The 22,107-nt window shown below is 43.9% G+C and overlaps 1 protein-coding gene across 1 annotated transcript in view; it reads right to left on the reverse strand.

Annotated features, from left to right (window-relative positions):
* Window positions 1–22,107, reverse strand: part of ATP6V0E1 (ATPase H+ transporting V0 subunit e1) — a 48,038-nt gene that overhangs the window by 11,529 nt on the left and 14,402 nt on the right. Inside the window, exon 3 of the mRNA XM_008069811.1 lies at window positions 248–377. Within this exon, the coding sequence (XP_008068002.1) occupies window positions 284–377 (94 nt within the window). The 3' untranslated portion in view covers window positions 248–283. The remainder of the gene's footprint in view (window positions 1–247; window positions 378–22,107) is intronic.

The following is a 22,107-nucleotide window of genomic DNA, read 5'->3' on the forward strand; positions in this document are numbered from 1 at the left end:
CTCTCTCATTACTTTTAAATAAACTGTATTTTCTAATTTAAAAAAATAAATTATCTTATGAGTAAACTCCTAAGCTTCAGGTAGGGTGAATGGCCTAAGTTCCAAGCTTATTTCTGCTCTTGACCGTGTTTGTTGTCAGCAGCCTGTCCTTGTCAGAGATTAAAATGGACATAAAATTCTGAGAAAAAGTCAAGTCAAACTCTCACAGACTGATAATGCTGATGTGAAAGGTCAAAAGTTTAGTCACCTCCAAGACTGAGCACCATAGAGCATGTCTTCTTCCTCAAGGCCAGTGGTACTTCAGATACCAGATGGTTTCATTTTTCAGCTGTGGTCCAAAGAGAGGGTTGAGCTGGGCCAGAATTGCAATCAGCCAACTAAAAGGAGGAGGGAAGAGGAACAACAGAGTGGTGAAATCATGTTAGAACGTAGTCCTTTTCACTTAGGACGGGAAAAGTGCAGCAGTAAAACTTACATCTAGTGCATCGGGATCAAACCTCCCATGCCCACTGTGCTAAAGGCATATCTGACACCCAGCGTTTCCCAGGACACGTCCTGCCTTCATTGAGATAATCCATAAAGGAGTGAGGCTTCCATCACAGAACGTCTGCCTTTGCTCTCATTGCCCAATGACCTTTCCGAGTATCCAAGACTTCCTGGGTTCGCGACATCTTTACCTCAAGGTGTTTTCACTCATCTCAATTTATCATCACCACTCCCAGGCTGAGGAAAGACAGGCCTTATGTTATCCTTTCTCCAAACATTAAGCCCCACAACCCATATGACACACTCATTTTGACTGGTACAGGAAAGTTCAATTTCAGCATGTTATCTTCCAATCAGACTATAACACTTAAACTCCCCTTCTCTAATTGCCATCACCACCAAAATAGGTGACAAATCACGTGGGATCCAGTGGAACTGAGCCAAATGGGCATTAAACTTCTCCAGCTTCACAATCTAAATAGCAAGGTATTCCTCTTTTTACAAATTATGGAAAAAGTACAATGGTGTTACATCTTACCTCAAAGTGAAAAGTAAAAAATAGCACAAAGTTATTTTTTAAATTGTATTTACTTTTTGAATTGGGGGTCTCACTCTGTCACCTGCACTGAAGTGCAGTGGCATAATCACAGCTCACCACAGCCTCGACCTCCTGAGCTCAGCCTCCTGAGAAGCTGGAGCTACAGGTATATGCCACCATGCCCAGCTAATATTTTTAATTTCTGTAGAGACAGGATCTCACTATGTTGCCCAGGCTGGTCTTGAACTTCTGACTCAAACAATCCTCCTACCTCAGCCTCCCAAAGTGCTGGAACTCCAGACTTAAGCTACCACACCCAGCTGAAAATTTCTTATAATGCCCACAAAGTTCTAAATAAATGGTTTTATACCTGATATACTAATTAACATGCCCAATAAAGTTTGAGAATCACTGAGCAAAGACTAAAGGCAAAACCAAAAAGAAAAATGGTATGCAAATGTCCGGCTATTTAAATTGTTAGTTCATAGGGGTTTGGTTGGGGTCCTGTTGATTGCAGAACCAAGGCAAGAAAGTCAACCACTCAGACAACCAGTACTAGCAGGGAAGAAAGCCTTTCATTCCAGTGATATCGGCCAAGGAGAACATGTTTTCTCATCTCTCTGAAGTCAGGGGCTTATATAGTTCAGCAGGAACAGAGAAAACAGGAATTAGGGAGGGATAAGGAAGAGAAAGTGGTAAGGAGGAGTTGGGGAGAATTAAGAGAGGAGGTTGTTTACACCTCCTCTGCCATCCCCTTGCGCCTGAATGCAGTAATCTGTTGAGTTTCAGTTCCTTGATACTGTAGAGCTGAGGGTCAGTTCCTGAGAAAGGAACCCAAATAAGACAAATGTAAGTTTCAAGTTTTAAGACCAGAAGGATCAATCACTATGTTTATTTTTTAAAAAGCTGGGCACTGTGGCTCACACCTATAATCCCAGCACTGTGGGAGGCTGAGGAGAGGACTGCCTGAGCCCAGAGGTTCGAGACCAACAACTTGGCAAAGACCTCTTGCAACTTGGCCAGAACTCGTCTTGACAATAAAAAAACAAAAAATTAACTGGGCATGGTGGTATGCACTTGTAGTTCCAACTACTCGGAAGGCTTAAGTGGAAGGATCACCTGAGCCCAGCAGGTAGAGGCGGTGGTGGCCGTGAGCCTGCCACTGCACTCCAGTCTGGGCGACAGAGTAAGCCTCCAACTCAAAATAAAAAAAAAAAAATTTAATGAACACCCAACTAGGTTCCAGGCCCCAGGAATACAACAGAGAAAATGAAATGTCACTATCCTCATAGAACTTACATAATGTCAGGTAATAGGTGTTATGAAGGAAAGAAAGTAGGGAGAAGGAATAGAGAATACTTTACTCCCTATTCTGGGGAAATACTACACTTTGGTAGGGTGATCAGGGAAGGAAGTAACACTAAAGCAGAGACCAGAATGGAGTAGATATACACACTGCCTTTAGTTCCTATTCAAAATGCAGCTGACCCTTGAACAACATGGGTTTGAACTGTGCAGGTTCGCTATGTGCCTGGGTCCACTTATACACCTGCCTCTCCTGCCACCCTTTCCTCCTCCTCCTCCACCTCTGTCACTCAAGACAGTCAGAACAACTCTCCTCAACCTACTCAACATAAAGACCACAGGATGAAGACCTTTATAACAATTCACTTCCACCTAATGAGTAGTACATGTATTTTCTCTTCTGTATGATTTTCTTGCTTTTAATTTTTTTGTAGAGATGGGGTCTCACTACCTTGTCCAGATTGGTCATGAACTCCTGGTCTCAGGGAATCCTTCTGCTTTGGTCTCCCAAAGTGCTGGGATTGCAGGCTTTCTTATGATTTGCTTAACACTTTCCTTTCTCTAGCTCCCTTTATTTTATTTTAAGGACACAGGATATAATACGTATAACTGACAAAATATGTGTTAATAGACTAAATTATCAGGTTTCTGGTCAATAGTAAGCTATCAGCAGTTAAGTGTTTGGAGAGTCAAAAGTTAAACATGGATTTTTGACTGCGCAGGAGGCCAGCACCCCAACCCCTGCATTGTTCAAGGGTCAACTCTGTATGGTTTGATTAGAACGCCTCTCATGGAGGGGGAGGTTATGGTAAACAAACAAGCCCAACCTTCAACTACTGCTCTGAGAGAACGAAATTTTGTAACTTACTGCAGTCCCCTCTGCATGAGATCTAGAGAATCTCCAAAGAAAAGGAGATATATCCCTATTATAGTCTCCTTCTAAACTTTCAGGACTTTAAAATTCCCCTATAAGAGGGGACCAGCCAGCCAGGCTCGGTGGCTCAGCCTGTAATCCCACGCCTTTGGGAGGCTGAGGTGAGTGGATTGCCTGAGCCCACGGGTTCGAGACCCACCTGGGCAGGTGAGACCTCATCTCTACAATAAAATCAAAAAAAAATTAGCCGGGCGTGGTAGCACGCGCCTGTAATTCCGGCTACTTGGAAGGCTGAGGTGGAAGGATCGCCAGAGCCCAGCAGGTCGAGGCTGCGGTGGCTGGAAGCGGCCACTGCACTCCAATCTAGGTGACAGAGTGAGACTCTGCCAAACACAACTAAGCCATTATCTGGTTGAATCTGTTTTCTTTTATCTGCTGTCATTTTTAGAACTCTTCCAATCACAGGATCAAAAGGCTGATTCTGATCACCAATGAAGAAATTGCTGAAGAATGAGCCAGCACCTCGTCAGAGGCTTGAGCCTCCAGAAACAAAAGGTGGTTTTGTGACAGGAAACATGACACCTGAGGAAAGGTACACTATCAGATCCCAGAGGGTGAGTGCTCACGCTGACTCACTTTATAAACAAAAGGTTAATTCAGATGCGATTTTCTGATCTGTCCTTAGAACCAGGGTATTAAACACAAACACAATACCAAGACTTGTAGGTGAGGTTTAACATCCATCTGACATTATAAAAAGAGAAAGGGGAGAAGAGCAGAGGCAGACACACTGGAAAGCTCTGCAGCTGCAGTCAACACTAATGGTGCAGAGCTAAGAGTCATGGAAAATTCCACACAAACCTAGGATTTCCCCAATCCCAGTAGGCAATACAAGCTGCCTGGAAAAACACTTTGTAAGAGACTAAGATAACTGGCCAGTGCTTGATAATACGAAATAAGGAAATATGTTAGAACTAAACTCGTTCATCTCCTTTCATAACAAGAATGTCCAGCATGGAATAACACCACACTGTAGCACTGTGTAGGACATTGTACAGCAGTGGTTCCCTTCCTTGGCTGCACATTATAATCACCCAATAATGAGGCTGTACTTCTGAGAGTGAAAAAATACACAAACTGTTTTCTCGGCTCTCACACCACAACAATCAACAGAGAAGACATCTGTGACCAAATGGGTGGTGATGTCTAACCACTAACAAGTAAACTATCAGTTCTGCAGTGGACCCGAGCTAGGTGCCTCCCAATTCAATTCTGACCCTATCTAGGTACACTATCAGATCCCACAGGGTGAGTGCTCAGTTCCGCACGGCTGCCCTCACTTTCAATGCCAATTGCAAGCCCCAGGTGGGTCTACCTGTGCGTCTGATCGACCAGTTATCAGTCAGAGATTTCCCTTGCCCCCTTAGGTTCAATTAATTTGCTAGATCAACTGATACAACCTCTGGTTTATTATAAAGGATATTACAAAGACATAGATGATGAGACACACAGGGCACGGCATGGCAAGGGGCAGGAAGCTCCCATGCGCTCCTTGGGCACAGCACCCTTCAGGAATCTCTGCATGGTTAGTGATCAGAACCCTGTCCTTCTAGGTTTTTTTGTAGCGGCTTCATTACGTAGGCATGACTGATTAAACCACTGGCCACTGGTGATCAGTGTAACTTTATTCCCTTCCCTCTCCTCCCTGGAGGCTGGTGGTGGCACGGAAGGTCCCAGCCCTCTAACCCTGCTTCTCTCTGGAGCACAGTGGTGCAATCACAATTTATTGCAGCCTTCAACTCCTAGGCTCAACAAATCCTCCTATCTCAGCTTCCTAAGTAATTGGGAGTACAGGTGCACACCACCACATCCAGCTATGACTTATTTTCCTTTGGGATGGTTAGTCATGGGATTGTTGGATCATATGATATTTCTATTTTTAGTTTTTGGAGAAATCTCCATACTGTTTGCCATAGTAGTTGTATGAATTTTCATTCCCTCAGTGTTCCCTTTTCTCTGCATCCTTTTTGTCTTTTTAGTAATAGCCACTGGCTGGGCGTGGTGGCTCATGTCTATAATTCTAGCACTTTGGGAGGTCAAAGCGTGAGGACTGCTTGAGCCCAGGAGTTCAAGACCAGCCTGGGCAACATAGTAAGACCTCGACTCTACAAAAACAAAACAAGTCAGAAAAATTAGCAGGGCATGGTGGTACATGCCTGCAGTCCCAACTACTTGAGAGACTGAGGTAGAAGGATTGCCTGACTCCAGGAAGTTCGGACTACAGTGAGCTGTGATCATGCCACTGCACTCCAGTCTGGGCGACAGAATGAGACTCCTACTCAAAAAAAAAAAAAAGGCTGAGGAGGAAGTATCGCCGGAGCCCAGCAGGCCGAGGCTGCGGTGGCCAGGAGCTGCATTCCAGTCTGGGCGACAGAGTGAGACTCCAGCTCAAAAAAAAAAAAAAAAAAAAAGCCCAGGCTCAGCCTGTAATCCCACGCCTTTGGGAGGCTGAGGTGAGTGGATTGCCTGAGCCTGTGGGTTCGAGACCCGCCTGGGCAACTTGGTGAGACCTCATCTCTACAATAAATAAAAAAAAATTAGCTGGGAGTAGTAGCGCGCACCTGTAGTTCCAGCTACTTGGAAGGCTGAGGCGGAAGGATTGCCGGAGCCCAGCAGGTCGAGGCTGCGGTGGCCGGGAGCGGCCACTGCACTCCAGTCTGGGTGACAGAGTAAGACTCCAACTCAGAAAAAAAAGAAAAAAAATAGTCATTCTAACTGGGGTAATATAATATCTCACTGTGGTTTTGATTTGCATTTCCCTGATAATTAGGGATGTTCAGCTTTTTTTTTTTTTTCCACATTATCTATTGGTCACTTGTATGTTTTCTTTTGAGAAATGTCCATTAATGTCCTTTGCCCTTTTTTTTTTTGAGTCAGACATCATTCTGTTACCTAGGCTGGAGTGCAGTGGCACAATCATGGCTTACCACAGCCTCAATCTCCGGGCCTCACGTTAGTCTCCCAAAGTGCTGGGACTACAGGCACATGCTACCATGCCTGGCTAATTTTTTTAATATTTTGTAGGGATGAAGTCTGGCTATGTTGCCCATACTGGTCTTGAATTCCTAGGCCCAAGCAATTCTCCAGTCTCAGACTCCCAAACTGCTGAGTTTATAGGAATGAGCCAGCACACCCAGCCCTTTGCCCATTTATGTTTGTTTGTTTCAGTTGGAGTCTCATTCGGTCACCCAGACTGGAGTGCAGTGGCCGCTCCCGGCCACCGCAGCCTCACCTGCTGGGCTCCGGCAATCCTTCCACCTCAGCCTTCCAAGTAGCCAGAATTACAGGCATGCGCTACCATGCCCGGCTGATTTTTTGATTTATTGTAGAGATGAGGTCTTGCTGCCCAGGCGGGTCTCGAACCCGCGGGCTCAGGCAATTCACTCACCTCAGCCTCCCAAAGGCACGGGATTACAGGCTGAGCCACTGAGCCCGGCTCCTTTGCCCATTTTGTTTTGTTTTGTTTTTGAGTTGGAGTCTCACTCTGTCGCCCAGACTGGAGTGCAGTGGCCGCTCCCGGCCACCGCAGCCTCGACCTGCTGGGTTCCGGCGATCCTTCCGCCTCAGCCTTCCGAGTAGCCGGAATTACAGGCATGCGCTACCACACCTGGCTGATTTTTTGATTTATTGCAGAGATGAGGTCTCGCTGCCCAGACGGGTCTCGAACCCACGGGCTCAGGCAATCCACTCACCTCAGCCTCCCAAAGGCACGGGATTACAGGCTGAGCCACCGAGCCGGCTCTTTACCCATTTTTAATGGGATTGTTTGTTTTTACTATTGAGCTGTTTGAGCTCCTTGTATATTTTGGTCAAAGACAAAAGATGTATACAATCTGAAGAGAAACCAGAGTATATGTTTTGGATATTAGCTCCCCATCAGATGAATAGTGTACAAACATTTTCTCCCACTCAAGAGGCTGTCTCTTCACTCTGTTGATTCTTTCGCTATGCAGAAGCTTTTAAATTTAATATAGTGCCATTTGTTTATTTTTGTTTCTGTTGTCTGTGCTTTTGAGGTCTTAGCCAAAAAATCTTTGCCTAGATCAATGTCCTGAAGAGTTTTCCCTAATTTTTCTTCTAGTTGTTGTATAGTTTCAGGTCTTAACGTTTAAGTCTTTAATCCACCTTGAGTTGACTCTATGTATAGTGAGAAATAGGGGTCCAGTTTCATTCTACTACATATGGGTATTTGAAACTTTTGTGAATTTACTTTTCATGCTGTTTTTAATGTTTTAAATTAAGCACACACATAGTCACTTTACCAAAAAAAAGAAAAAGAAAAAACCAACAGACTGAGCACGGTGGCTTACACCTATAATCTCAGCACTTTGGGAGGATTGCTTAAGCCTAGGAGTTCAAAATCAGCCTAAGCAACATAGTGAGGCCTCGTCGCTACAAAAAAATTAACAACTTAGCCAGGCATGGTGGCACATCCCTGTAGCTACATAGGAGGAGACATAGGTGGAAAGATCACCTAAGCCCAGGAAGTCAAGGCTGCAGTTGAGCTGTGATCATGCCACTGCACTCCAGTGAGACCTCCCCACAAAAAAAACCCAACAAACCACAGTTCAAGGAAATTCCTTGGGAAACAGCCCAGGCCCGTTCATTTGAAATTTCAGAGAGGAATTTCCCTACCTCTAGCCAGCTGAGCTCTGTGCCTGTCCTTCTGACTGCCTCCTGACTTAAATTTCCCTTTAAAGTTGATAAACACGCGGAGAACTGGAAGAAGGAAAAAAAATGCACTCTGAATTGATGGAAGTGGGTGGGGGAAGAAATCATATTCCAATGAATCTATTACTTCATGTGTACAAGAAAGGGAACTCAATGTACCTTTCATGTTTGCCCAGACTGTACATCTTTATAACCTGAAGGCCCGCCTACCAACCACTAGGGGAGTACTCAAACCACTGCACAGCAAGCTACAGTTGGCATGGATCCGAGGTCAAGTCCAAGTTCTGCATCTTAAAAATGAGGAAACTAAGTCCTAGTGAGCTTATCAATACCCCATGGTGAATTAGTGACAGAGCTGGAGGGGGGAACCCAGGGCTCCTGAGCCCCTTACACCAAGCCGATCTTAGAGTAAGGATGAAACATATCAAGCAGACTAGGCGTTTGTCATTTACCACAATCACTGACAGACCATGTCAGGCCCTGAGGATGCAAAGAAGGCCTGGTTGAGGGGCCAAGGTGATGGGACACTGAGCCATGAGAGACAAGCAGAGGAGGGTGCTCGAGTAGAAAGATGCACTAGAGCTCTTGTTCTAGAATCACTTCCCAGCCACTCAGGAGCTCAGCTTAGTTACTAGAATTCTCCCAGGCACAGAAAAGGCTATATCACAAACTCCACTTGGTTCTTTTGTTCCGCATTCAGACATAAGAGAGGAAACAAAGGAAGGGTTATTTCCCAGCTAGATGGGAGAGGCCAGCTAGGACCTCTCTCAGATCCACAGTCCCTCCAGCTGGAACCATGACAGGAACGACCTCTGCCAGCAGGCTCCTTAAGACTGCGGAATGTGGGCAAGTGATCTGCTGTGAAGCATTAAAATGACCTTTGTCAAGTCCTCTCATCCCAACCCAGTGACACAAATACTGTCATTGACAGCAACTTGGTTAGATGTTCTTAGAAAACACAAGCTTCCAGCTTAGACAGGTTAGTTGGGTTTATTTCCAGCTGTACCAGTGGTGGAGGGACTCCAGGCAAGAGATTAGTTACTACCCCAGCCCCAGTTTCTCCCTTGAAAGGGAGATGTCATCCTTGCCTCAAGGTGTTAAGGATTAAAAAGATATGTAAGTAAAGTGCTCTGTGCAGTGGTTGACAAGTAGGTGTCAAACAAACACCAGTTATTCCCCTTCCTTTGAGAGACAGCTAAAAATGTGTTCACGCTGGGAATGAACTGCAACCTATTTCCTTCAGGTTCCCATCGCAGTGCATACATCCTGTACAGACCTCAGTGAACATGACAGGACAGTCCCTCTGAGGTCAGATTATGTCATCTGATATAGCTGTAAGAAACAGAGACTATCCTGAGTGGAGCTGACTAATCACATGGTTTTGTTTTGTTTTTGAGATGGGAGTTAAGGGGGTGGGAGGGCAAAAGTGGGGGGAATCTTGATATGTTGCCCAGGCTGGTCTTGAACCTAATGGCCTCAAGCAATCCCCCTGCCTTGGTCTCCCAAGTAGCTGGGATTACAGGTGCAAGTCACCACCACCTACGTGCCTGGCTTCAGGTGAGCACTTAAGAGGGACAGGGCTCTCCCTGACAAAGACATTCAGAGAACATGTTTCAGTTATGAATTCATTGCCTCTCAGCTCTAAACACACCCTTCAAAACGTGCTTGGTGGCAAACAGCTGAATCCTTGATTTCTCCTATGAAGTGAGCATGATGTCTGCATTAAGCTTTCTCAGTAAAGGGAGCTGGAGGAACAGTACAGGCGTGGGCCGGAATACGCAGAACATTCAGTAAAGCTTGCCCAGGCCGGGGCCCAGGACACGGTCCCTCTGGTCTTGAAATCTCAGCCTGGGCAGCCTTCCAGCAGCCTCCTCGACATGGACACCAGAGTCCCTGCATGGTGTCTGTGCTTGACAGGTCTCCTGCTCATACCAGCACAGACTCCCACTCCACCCATGCCCCTGACCGCTTCTCCCCTGCCTGGACTGCAGAGGGGGCCAACTCTGGCCTGGTCAAACTAATAAACTTCTCTGCTGTCTGGTGGGCTGCACCACACCTTCTCCAGAGAGGTCTGAACCCTTCTGTGTGTTCTGTGGGTACTCTCCCTCAGTCCTATATTATAAAATATAGTCTCTTTATATCTTATAATTACTCTTTTACTGCAGTTAATAACAACTCATGAGTCTCTGAATCCATGCTGGTTCAGGGCGCTGCCTGATTCACAAAAGAAAAAAAATTATTTAAAATATTTTTTAAAAATTCACCTTGTCAAGCAAAATAACAATAATAATTCTTAATGTTATATTCCCGTTTAGCCAACTATGTGGTTTCTGTCTCCATATTGGACCCAGACTGCTACAGACTCCCTGTTGCTGGCTCTGTAGATGAGGAACCACACAGCCAGGAATGCAGGTGGTTTCTCAGAGCTAAGAGCGGTCCCAACTAACAGTCAGTGGGGGGGTTCAGTTCTACCACAGGGTGCTGAATTCTGACACAGCTATGAGAGATGGGAAGAGAACCCCCAACTCCAATGAGAAGCTACAAACATTAATCTTATGCCGGCCTACGGCCATTTCACTTCCACAGGAATATGTACTGCTTTTGCCAGTTCTAAACTTAAAACATCTTTTCTGTCTTCTCTCTATACTTCAAGACTCACTCTATATACCAGACCTTCCAGCCCAAAGTCTGCAACAATCCTCTTATCTGCCAATTTATAAAGAAAGAGGTTATAAAGTCAGATTAAGAAAAATACCCTTTTCCACAGAGTAGGCAAACATACGCTGCCAGGTGCCTAGACTTCCATTCCCCTGTAAACAAACATCTCAAATGCATCCATGAGAGGAAATGTAAGCAATTCTCAGAGCAAAAACTCAAGTGAAGGCAAGTACTCAGAGAGGAGGTGAAGGATGACAGCCTGTCTTCCACACCCTAGGAGTTTCTACCAAGGGACATGAACTTGAATTTTTGTTTACAGTTCTCACAGGGCCCATGCAGAGTAGTCTAGTAAAGCTTCACTCCCTCCAAAAGCTGGGATGCCAAAGGGTTATATATTGAATTAAGGATAAACCAGACAGAACTCAAGAGGAAAGAATTAAACAGAGAATAGAAAAATTACAATCATAGTTGGTGATTTTTTTTTACATCCTTCTTTTAGTAATCAGTAGTAATACCACAAAAAAAAAAAAAAAAATTACTGCCGGGCGCAGTGACTCACATCTATAATCCCAGCACTTTGGGAGGCCGAGAGGTGAAAGGACTGCCTGAGCCCACGGGTTTGAGACCAGTCTAGGCAACTTGCTGAGACCCCATCTCTACAATAAATCAAAAAATTAGCGGGCATGGTGGCGGGTACCTGTAGTTCCAGCTACCTGAAAGGCTGAGGCGGAAGGATTGCCTGAGCCCAGCAGGTCGAGGCTATGGTGACCAGGAGCATGCCACTGCCCTCCACCCTGGGTAACAGAATGAGACTCCTACACCCCCCAAAAAATCATTAAGGGCATAGAACATTTGAACCCAATACAGAACACCCAACCAAAACCTATAGAATATAGATTCTCTTGGCTAAACATGGAGGCTGTCTGCAAACCCAGCACTTTGGGAGGCCAAGGCATGAGGATCACTTGAGCCCAGAATTTTGAGACCAGGCTAGGCAATATGATGAGACCTTGTCTCTATTTTTTTAAAAAAATCAAAAAAATAGCCAGACAGGTATGGTGTTGTGCACCTGTAGTTACAGCTATTCAAGAGGCTGAGGAGGGAGTATCGCCTAAGCCCAGGAGTTCGAGGTTGCAGTGAGCCATGATCCTGCCACTGCACTCCAGCCTCGGAGACATAGTGAGACCCTAATTAAAAAAAAAAAAAAAAAAAAAGGGGGGGGATATAAATTATCTTCAAGCACACATGAAATGGTTGTCAAGTTAGTCTACGTGCTGGATCATAAATTAATTCCCCATTTCAAAGGACTAAAATCTTACAGAATATCTTCTTGACCACATGGAATTGAATGAGAAACTAATTAACAATAGGTGACCAAGAACAGCACCAAATATTTAGAAATTAAACACTACAATTCTAAGCAATTGATCCAAGAAACTAGAAAATATTCCAAACTGAGTAAAATGAAAAAACACCATATCAAAATTTGTGAAATGCAACTAACACAGTACTTACAGGGAATTTTACTGTAGTAAATGCTTACACTAGTTTTAAAATAGTAAATTGCCAGGGCAGTGGCTCACGTCTAATCCCAGCACTTTGGGAGGTAGAAGCAAGAGGATTGTCTGAGCCCACGGGTTCAAGACCAGGCTGGGCAATTTGATGAGACCTCGTCTCTACAATAAATAAATAAATAATTAGCTGGGCATGGTGGTGCACGCCTGTAGTTCCAACTACTTGGAAGGCTGAAGTGGAAGGATCGCCTGAGTCCAGTAGGTTGAGGCTGTGGTAGCCATGAGCGTGCCACTGCACTCCAGCCTCGGAGACAGAGTGAGACCACAATGTAAAAAAAAAAGTAAATGAAACCCAAAGGAAGAAAATAATAAAGAGCAGATGTCATTGGAACAGAAGGACAGAAAAACAGAAAAAAGTAGCAAAGCTAAAAGTGTGACTGTTTGAAAAGGCTAATAAAATTGATAAATCTCTAGCCACTTCATTAAAAATACCATCAAAAATTACATCGAGATGCTTAGGAATATACTTACAAGAGATATGCAAGATCTCCATACAAAAAATGACAAAACATTGCTGAGAGAAACAAAAGAAATGAAAATAAACACAGAGAAAACCTAAGTCAGGTGTGGTGGCTCATGCCTATAAATTCCAGCACTTTGGAAGACGGAGGCTAAAGGACTGCCTGAGCTGAGGTTCGAGACTAGCCTGGGCAACATGAGAGAAAATAATTAAACAACAAAAGTAGCTGGGCGTGTGGTGCACACCTGTAGTTTCAGCTACTTGGAAGGCTGAGACAGGCAGAAGGATCACCTGGGACCAGGAGGTTGAGACTGAGGTAGTCATGAGCGTGCATCTGCAGTCAGCCTTGGTGACAGAGTAAGACTCCGACTCAAAAAAACAAACACCCGCGCCTTTGGGAGGCTGAGGTGAGTGGATTGCCTGAGCCTGCAGGTTCGAGACCCGCCTGGGCAGCGAGACCTCATCTCTACAATAAATCAAAAAATCAGCCGGGCGTGGTAGCGCATGCCTATAATTCCGGCTACTCGGAAGGCTGAGGTGGAAGGATCGCCAGAGCCCAGCAAGCGAGGCTGCGGTGGCCAGGAGCGGCCACTGCACTCCAGTCTGGGCGACTGAGTAAGACTCCAACTCAAAAAAAAAAACAACAAGCAAACCTAAATAAACCCAGAGAGATAACATCAGATACCATTGAGAATAGGAAACAAGATGCCAGTTCTCTCAAAGTTGATCTACATATTCAACAACATCCCAGTCAAAACCCCATAGCTTTCCTGTAGAAACTGACTGATTTTAAAATGTATATGGTAGCTGGGTTCGGTGGCTCATACCTGCAATCACAGCACTTTGGGAGGCTAAGGTGAGAGGACTGCCTGAGCCCAGGGTTCGAGACCAGCTCGGGCAACTTGGCAATACCTTGTCTCTACAATAAATCAAAAAATATTAGTCAGGCATGGTGGCTCATGCCTGTAGTTCCAGCTACTTGGAAGGTTGAGGCAGAAGGATCACCTGAGCCCAGCAGGTCGAGGCTGTGGTGGTGGCTGTGAGTGTGCCACTGCACTCCAACCTGGGCGACAGTGAGGCTCCGACTAAAAAAATAAAATAAAATAAAAATGTAAATGGCCATTTTAGAATAGCCAAAATAATCCTGACCGACAAAGATGGAGGACTCATACTTTCTGGTTTCAATGTGAAGCTGTACTATTCAAGACAGTGTGGTATTATCCTAAGACTGGTCAAGAGACCAACAAGCAGAAGAGACAGCCAGAAATAGACTCGTATTATATGAGTCTATCCAACAATTTTGGATGAAAATGCCAAAAAAATTTAATGGAAGAAGGAAAGTTTTTTCAAAAGTTGATGCAGCAACAACTAGATGTCTATATTGGGAAAACAAAACAAAACAAAACAAAAAGCCAAAACCCAAGCATGACCCCTGCATTCTGGCACCTGCAGCTCCGGAAGCAGTCACACCTGACTGCCTAGCCCTCTCCAGTCAAACTGCTGTGGAAAGCTTTCAGGTCCAAGCTCTCCACTGACAGGGTCTAGGCCAGCTAAGGTCAACTTGTCATCTTTGACCATCTTTTATCATCGTTTCTTATCTCAACTTTCCCCAGAATTCCAAACCTCCCAGGACCATCTATTATGACCCACGCCCCAGCCCCAGGCTGTTCTGCTCCTGTCACCAAAGGATGCCACTTACTACCATTCCCTTTTTCCCAACCTTTGACTGAGTTCTCATGAGTCTGGATCAATACCTGTCACTCACTGACTCACCTCCTCCTCTTCTCAACTTTTCACTGCCACCAGTTTAACTGAACCTAGTTCCCCACCCCACCCCCACCAAACAGAGAAGGCTTATTTTTACACACCAAATATATCAGCCTTTGGCAGTGGGGTTAGTAACATCTTGGCTAACTCAGCGCTTCCTCCATATGATTCCTGCCACCCTTGTGAACAGCAGGCTCTGAAGAACGTAGGCTTGCTGATTTCACCACCCTAACTAACCCTTTCATGTTTTCCCAGCCACCCCCCTCACTCACCAGAAGTGGCTCCAGGTGCCCCTTCCCTAGCTCTTTCTCATCCAAACACCCATTATTATTTTTTCTTTTTTCGGGTCATTGTTTATACAAGTTCACATTCATTGGGAGTTTACTCTTTTCCAGGCTTCAATGCCGAATCTTATGGAGCCATCACATTCACCCCATGATGGGACAGTGCTGGGAGATGCCGCTGGACTTGAGGCCTGAGTTCCAGGACGTGATGGCAGATGTCTCTGGGCAGAGAGATGAATTAGAGACCATGGAGCCCAGTGGTTAAGGCCATAGGGATGGAACATCCATTATTTTTATTTTTGAGTTGGGACCTCACTCTGTTGCCCAGGCTACAGGGCAATGACACGGTCACAGATCATCACAGCCTCGACCTCCTTGGCTCAAGCAATCCTCCTGCCTCAGCCTCCCAAGTAGCTGGGACTACAGGCATGCGCCATCATGCCCAGACATTACAAGCTCTAGCTCTCAGTGCCTGTACATTGACAGAAGGCCCTCCTCCAGTTCCCTAGGGCTACTAACTGCATGTCTACCTCCTTCCTACATCCCCACTGCCATCCATCACAGCATCCTGTCTGACCCCGTACTTTACACACTAACAATACTGCTGTTGTGTTGTTAATCTGCTCATTTGACTCCCTCACTAGACTTCAGGAGGGCAGAGATCTGGTTCCCCACTGCATATCCAGGAACTGTACGCAGTAGGTAGTCTATAAAATGCGTACTGGAGGAATTCCAGGTGAAGATGGATAGCAAGATGCAAAATAACTACAAGAAAGAGATACACACTGAGAAAAACCCAATGAAGGGACAAACAGATTAGCTGAACAACACAAGGCTTCCTCTGGCTGTCAACGCGGGATACAGAAACTGGAAAGACCCAGGGCAGGAGGGCCTAACATCAGGGCACATTTTAATCTGTGATACCCACTCTTTTCCATGTTCAATGCCACTGTCTCCTCTTACTTGCAGACAGAACTGAATCAGATAGGAGACACAACAAAAAATTACCCACCTACAGGGAGACAGAGACAGACACTGCCTCTACAAAATACACTTCCTGTCCTGAAGGAGTTTCAAAGTTGGGGGTGAAGACAGGCTAACTACCACCTGACTGAAAGCCAAATAAAACAAGCACCACGGCTGTGTCACAAGGACTCAAGAGCAAACTGGAATAGTCTCCCACTGGCCAACGATGTGACCATTTGAACATTGGCAAGGATATTAATTACACTGGACTGCTATACATCAAATGTTTAAGTATACAAGATCATAATGATACTAGTACAAAACAAAAATCACTGTTTACCACTGGAAGTGCTAGAAAACCAATTCCTTATTTTGAAAACTGATAAATAAAGGGAAAACTACACATATATCCTGTCTTTCCTTTATGAACTATTTTTCAGTTATTTGGATGACCAAATACCTAACTATTTAGAGATGTATTCTAGCTAATGAATGAAAGGGAAATTATAGAAACAGAATGTTACCAAGGACTGCTAACCACACAAAGAAAAATCAGACTTTGCGTAGTCCCTGATGGAAGTCCTTAATACCACTTACAAAGGAGACTTGCCAAAACACTGATGCTAAATCTCATCCAGCCTTGAGACACAACTACCAATTCATAGAAAAGAACAATTCACAGGAAAGACATAAGAACATATTCAACAACACGATGAGTAAGCAATTAACAAGGTTCAGGCTCTGGAAAACTATGGGGTAAATAACCCAGTTTTTCTGTTAAAGTTTCCAAGAAAAAAGGAAAAGACATGCAGAACAAGGTTATAGAGAGCAGCCTAAGAGCCACATTCACCAATAGCTATGTGTGGGCACTACGTGGATCTGGAGTCAGGCAAACTGAAAAATAAATGAGAAATTTAAATATCATGGGGTACTTGATGATATCAGGGAAGTAACTTTGTGCATAATAATCACATTATGGTTATATTTGGAAAAGGTGATTATCTTTTAAAGGCATATATTGAAATATTTACAGATGAACTGACACGTCTGGGATTTGCTTCAGAATAAGCAAAATAAGCACCTCTCCTGAGGTGGAGAGGAAAAGTATGGGGATGAAACAAGACTGGCCATGAGTTGATCATTCCTTTTTTTTTTTTTTTTTTAAAGTTGGAGTCTCACTCTTGTCACCAGGTTGAAGTACAGGGGCACACTCACAGCCACCGCAGCCTTGACCTGCTGGGCCTAGGCGATCCAGCCTTCCAAGTCGCTGGAACTACAGACACATGCCACCACGCCCAGCTAGTTTTTTTGTGATTTATTGTAGAGACAAGGTCTCACCAAATTGCCTAGGCTGGTCTAGAACCTCTCGGCTCAGGCAATCCTCTAGCCTTGGCCTCCCAAAGTGCTGGGATTACAGGTTGAACCACCACACCCGGCTGAGTTGATCATTCTTAAAGGTGGGTGATAGGCAAATGAAAATTCATGATCCTAGTCTCTATTTTTACACAAAGAATATTGTAGGTTTAGAAAGATCAAAAAAAGGTTAGGTGCAGTGGCTCATGCCTCTAATACCAGCATTCCAGGAGGCTGAGGCAGGAGTTTCAGACCAGCCTTGGAAACATAGCAGGACCTCATCTCTACAAAAAGATCAAAAAATTAGCCGGGTGTGGTGTCCTAACTACTCAAGAGGCTAAGGCGGGAGGATCAGCCCAGGAAATCAAAGCTGCAGTGAGCCACGATCTTGCCACTGAACTCTAGCCTAGGTAACAGATTTCAAAAAAGGAAAAAAGTTCAAAAACAAAAACTTAAAAAGAAATACATGTTACAGTAAAAAACAAGTCCTAAAACTGACTAGCTCATGGCTATCTGGTTGTAAACCAAAGTAGAGCACTTGGCCCTGGGGGGTGATTATGTCCTGTATCCCCACTGGCTCTAGAGCCAGGACACAAAAAGGCCAGCAAAGGGGCTGGGCTCGGCTGTGGATTTGCAAATTCTAGACACGTGAGGTGGAGCTCCTGTGGGCTCTCAGGTCCCTGGGTGCTGGGTAGCATCAGGGGTGGAGGGTGAGTGAGGGGGATATTCTCCAAATCACAACTGAAGAGGCATTTATGGGAATGAGTAGATGGGGAAGTGAGGGAAGGGGCTGTAAGGAGCATGACTGGGCCTCACTGGCTCTTTATTCATTTACTATTATTCCTCACTAAATAGGACAGGGAGGTTGTCTGTTTTGTTCATTCACTGCCACACATTCAGGGCCCAGATCCAGTGCCTGGCACCTAGCAGAATCTCAATAAATACTGAGGGTGTCATGGTGCCAAAAAAATGCATACACATTTTAAGAGATGTTATCTATGTGCTACTTTTCAAAGTTGAATTGAATTACAGTAGCAATGTGTACCTGCAGAAGTCAAACATGACTTGTATTCATCTTTTGTTATTGGTATAAATTGAGTATTACAATTTTAATACAGTTTTTTCCCTTCTTAAAATGTAAATACTTTTTTTGGCAAACGGCACCCTCTGTATATATTGCATGAATATACAATAAAGTACATTGAGTTTATTAGAGTTTATTCATGCAACATATACAAGCCCTATAAGCAAACTGTGCTCACAAATAACGTTCTGAGTTAAAATAATTTGTTTAAAAATAACCAATAATATTATTTTACATTTTTATTATCCTCTGTTATGTTTTTGCACAAAGCATCTTATTTAAAACTCACAAAACCACCTCACAATGTAATCAGGTCAATTATTCTTTAGCAGACCCTAAGTCTCCTGACTCTTAGTCAATATTTCTTTTCCCACATCACTATGCTTATGATAAGACTAACAAATAGTTAAGTGCTGAAGAAATAGCACATTTTCCAAGAAGCCATGTATCTTCATAATATAATACTAAATTTCTAATTTCCCCTGAAGATATGTGCTTTGTGACTCTGGGTAAGCTACAACATAATTCAACATTAAAAATTAAAGTGAGACCAGAAGTACAGGATAGCAACTTAACAGGACTGTATGCTTACAAGACAAAAGTGATCCTGTGCCTCAAAGAGGGAAACAGATATAACAAACACCCAGAAGTTCCTCTACTGAACCAGCAACAGACACTGGGTTCTCCAAGCACAGAAACCTGATTTGTGTAGAGTTGAAACAAGTTGTGCCCCACAGAACCAAACCTTCGACTAGAACATGCTGGCAAGAGAAAAAAACCTGCCACACACAGAAGGTCATTTAAAAGTCCTTGCAGGCATTTCAAAACATGGCTTTGTTTTAGGAAAGCCAAGTCTCTTCGGTGTGCCTTACTTCAAAAGGGTATCTTCAAGATAACATACTAGTGCCAAACATTTGAATTTCAAATGTTTTTTGTTGTTATAGAATCCTACTCTTTTGTGGAATAAAATATTTGGGGTTTGAATTCAATCCATATTTTTTCATGCAGATATCTTTCTAAAAAGGATATATGATAAGTTTCAAATGAAAGAAAAATGACTTCATAAAGTCATACATCCCAGCTAATGGCCTCATAAAATGGCCCCCAGAAGCATTAATGTTGAATACTGAGCGCTGCCTTTATGATGACACTGTTAACAGTAGCGACCAACTGTCAACTGAGTACTCAGTAACGTGGTACATGGGAACGTGGGAAAGAACGGGCTAGTCCAGATAGCAGGAGGCAAGGGCTCAAGTCCAATCATTCATTTTACACTTGAAAATAAGAGGCAAGGCTGGGCGCAGTGGCTCAAGACTGTAACCCCAGCACTTTGGAAGCCTGAAGCAAGAGGATTGGTGCAACCTGTCTCTACGATAAATCAAAAAATAAGCCAGGCATGGCGGTGCATGTCTGTAGTTCCAGCCATTTGAAAGGCTGAGGCGGAAGGCTCCCCTGAGCCCAGCAGGTTGAGGTTGCGGTGGCCGTGAGCGTGCCGCTGCACTCCAGCCTGGGCAACAGAGTGAGACTCCAACTCACCAAAAAAAAAAGAAAGAAAGAAAAGAAGTGGCAGGAGACTGATTAGAAAGAGTTTTTTGTTTGTTTTAAAGAGACTATCATCAAAATTAACCACATTTCAAAGACTACAGAGACCACAAAATACTTTTGTCCTGTTTTGGTTTAATCTCAAATCATTCTCTGTGCAATAATATTCGCTTTTTAAGGTTACCACCAACCAGGCATGGTAGTATGCGCCTGTAGTTCTGGTTACTAGAGAGACTTGAAGTAGAAGGATCGCTGGAGCCCAGCAAGTCAATGCTGGAGTGGCCGTGAGTGTGCCACGGCACTCCAGGCAGAACGAGACTCCAACTCAAAAAATAAATAAATAAACAAAAATAAAGATAACCACCACCGACCTTACTGCTCACATTGCAGAGATCTTCAAAGCAATAAAAACAAAGGCCTTTCCAATCACAGGACCAATCCCTGGCACTCGGATTGATAAAGAGCTTCCTTGTCCAATTACTATAGATGACTCAGTGGGGTAGGCAGTTTTTCAAACACCTATACTAAAATTGTAAGTTTTTGATGATACATGTATTTGTTTTCACTTATTCTACAGAGCTGAACACAGCTAGCATAATAACTCCCTCCACATGCTACCTGCCAGACTCCCATCCTGCCAGACTTCATCCCTCCAGGAAAAACCTCCTTTCTCTCCTACCAGAAAAAAAAAAGACTAAAGCAAATTTTGGAAAGTTCCATCAGCAGAGCCCCAGTGTTGAAACAGTCAAATCACATCATCATTCAGCAGAGCTTTTATAATGTATTATGAGTCAACCTTATATACCTAAAGTTGCATTTAACAAGTAGCCAACTGACTGGCATGACAGCCAAAATTCATGGCAATAACTCTTTGTCAGGGGCACATTTTGATTTATGCCAAGAATTGGAATTTGGCTCTTCTCCACAAACTTCTTTGCAAAACCTTAGTGCGCCAACCCCAAGATATTGAACATTCACAGATTTAGGGCCAGAAGTCATGGTCTTTCATCTACAGAATGGATTGGAAATTCTGCTTCCTACCTCATGTGGGCACAAAACAATACTTTGGCCAACATCAACAATTTCCACATCACTAAAGTCTCAAGAAGTTAGAAAGCTTTCAAGAAAAGAAAATCACAGATTCTAAACTCTAAAAACAAATCCCTAAAAGGATTACTCTTACAGCATGTGATCTATATCTCAAAAATATATATATATATATATATATATCCTAAGGTCTCTGAATACTTGGAAATAGTTATTTTTTCCACATGGATTGATTAATACTCAGTTGTTTTTTCCCAAGGTTTGACTCATTCCATATCTTTCAGGGAAAGGAAGAATGTAGACAAGAAACGTCTTTAAAATTCAGTCATGGGTAACACCACATTTTTGCTGTATCTATTCTATGTTTAGATATACAAAGATTTACCGTTGTATAACAACTACGTACAGTATTCTAGGCTGTAACACACTGTACAGGCTTATAGCCTGGGAGCAACAGGACACAGCATATAGCCCAAGTGTATAGTCAGCTATACCACCTAGGTTTGTCTAAGTTCACTATGATGTTTTCACAACGATGAAATCGCGTAATGGGCCAGGCTCGGTAGCTCAGTCTGTAATCCCAGCACTTTGGGAGGCTGAAGTGAATGGATTGCCTGAGCCCATGGGTTCAAGACCCGCCCAGGTAACTTAGCAAGACCTCATCTCTACAATAAATCAAAAATTAGTTGGGCGTGGTAGCACGCGCCTGTAATTCCAGCTACTTGGAAGGCTGAGGCAGAAGGATCGCCAGAGACCAGCAGGTCGAGGCTGCGGTGGCCGGGAGCGTGCCACTGCCCTCCAGTCTGGGCGACAGAGTGAGACTCCAACTCAAAAAAAAAAAAAAAAAAGAAATCGCCTAATGACGCATTTCTCAGAATGCATCCCATGTCATTAAGTGACACAGGACAGTAAGTCCAACTGCAGTTCTGCCATTTCTGATACTAAGGATAAAGAGTAGTATTCCGAAAATACGTGTTGAGAAAAGAAATGACCTCCCATCCCTCACCCATCACACACCACATGTTTGTGGAGAACCTGGTGCTGAACCATTCGTAGACAGCCTGCTTCTGGGTCAGTGTTTTGTATGTGGCAGAGAAGCTCCCTCGCTATGATCTATTGAAAGTCAGCCCTTGATACGAGGGTTTGTTTAAATAAATATATGACTTTCCATAGCCCAAAACAGTTCTCATTCCCCCCAATAGCTTATACAAACTATAAAATCTATTCAAATAGATGTTAATTATACTTTCATATAGCTAATAATTAATTGTTTAAAAAAAGATCCTTTCAGCCAGGCTCAGTGGCTCAGTCTGTAATCCCGAGCTTTAGGAGGCCAAGGTGAATGAATTGCCTGAGCCCATGGGTTCGAGACCTGCCTGGGCAACTTGACGAGACCTCATCTCTACAATAAATCAAAAAAGTTAGCCAGGTGTGGTAG

This window comes from Carlito syrichta, unplaced genomic scaffold, assembly GCF_000164805.1.
Source record: "Carlito syrichta isolate Samal-C Ts95f unplaced genomic scaffold, Tarsius_syrichta-2.0.1 Scaffold312219, whole genome shotgun sequence".
In the NCBI taxonomy this organism is placed as follows: Eukaryota; Metazoa; Chordata; class Mammalia; order Primates; family Tarsiidae; genus Carlito; species Carlito syrichta.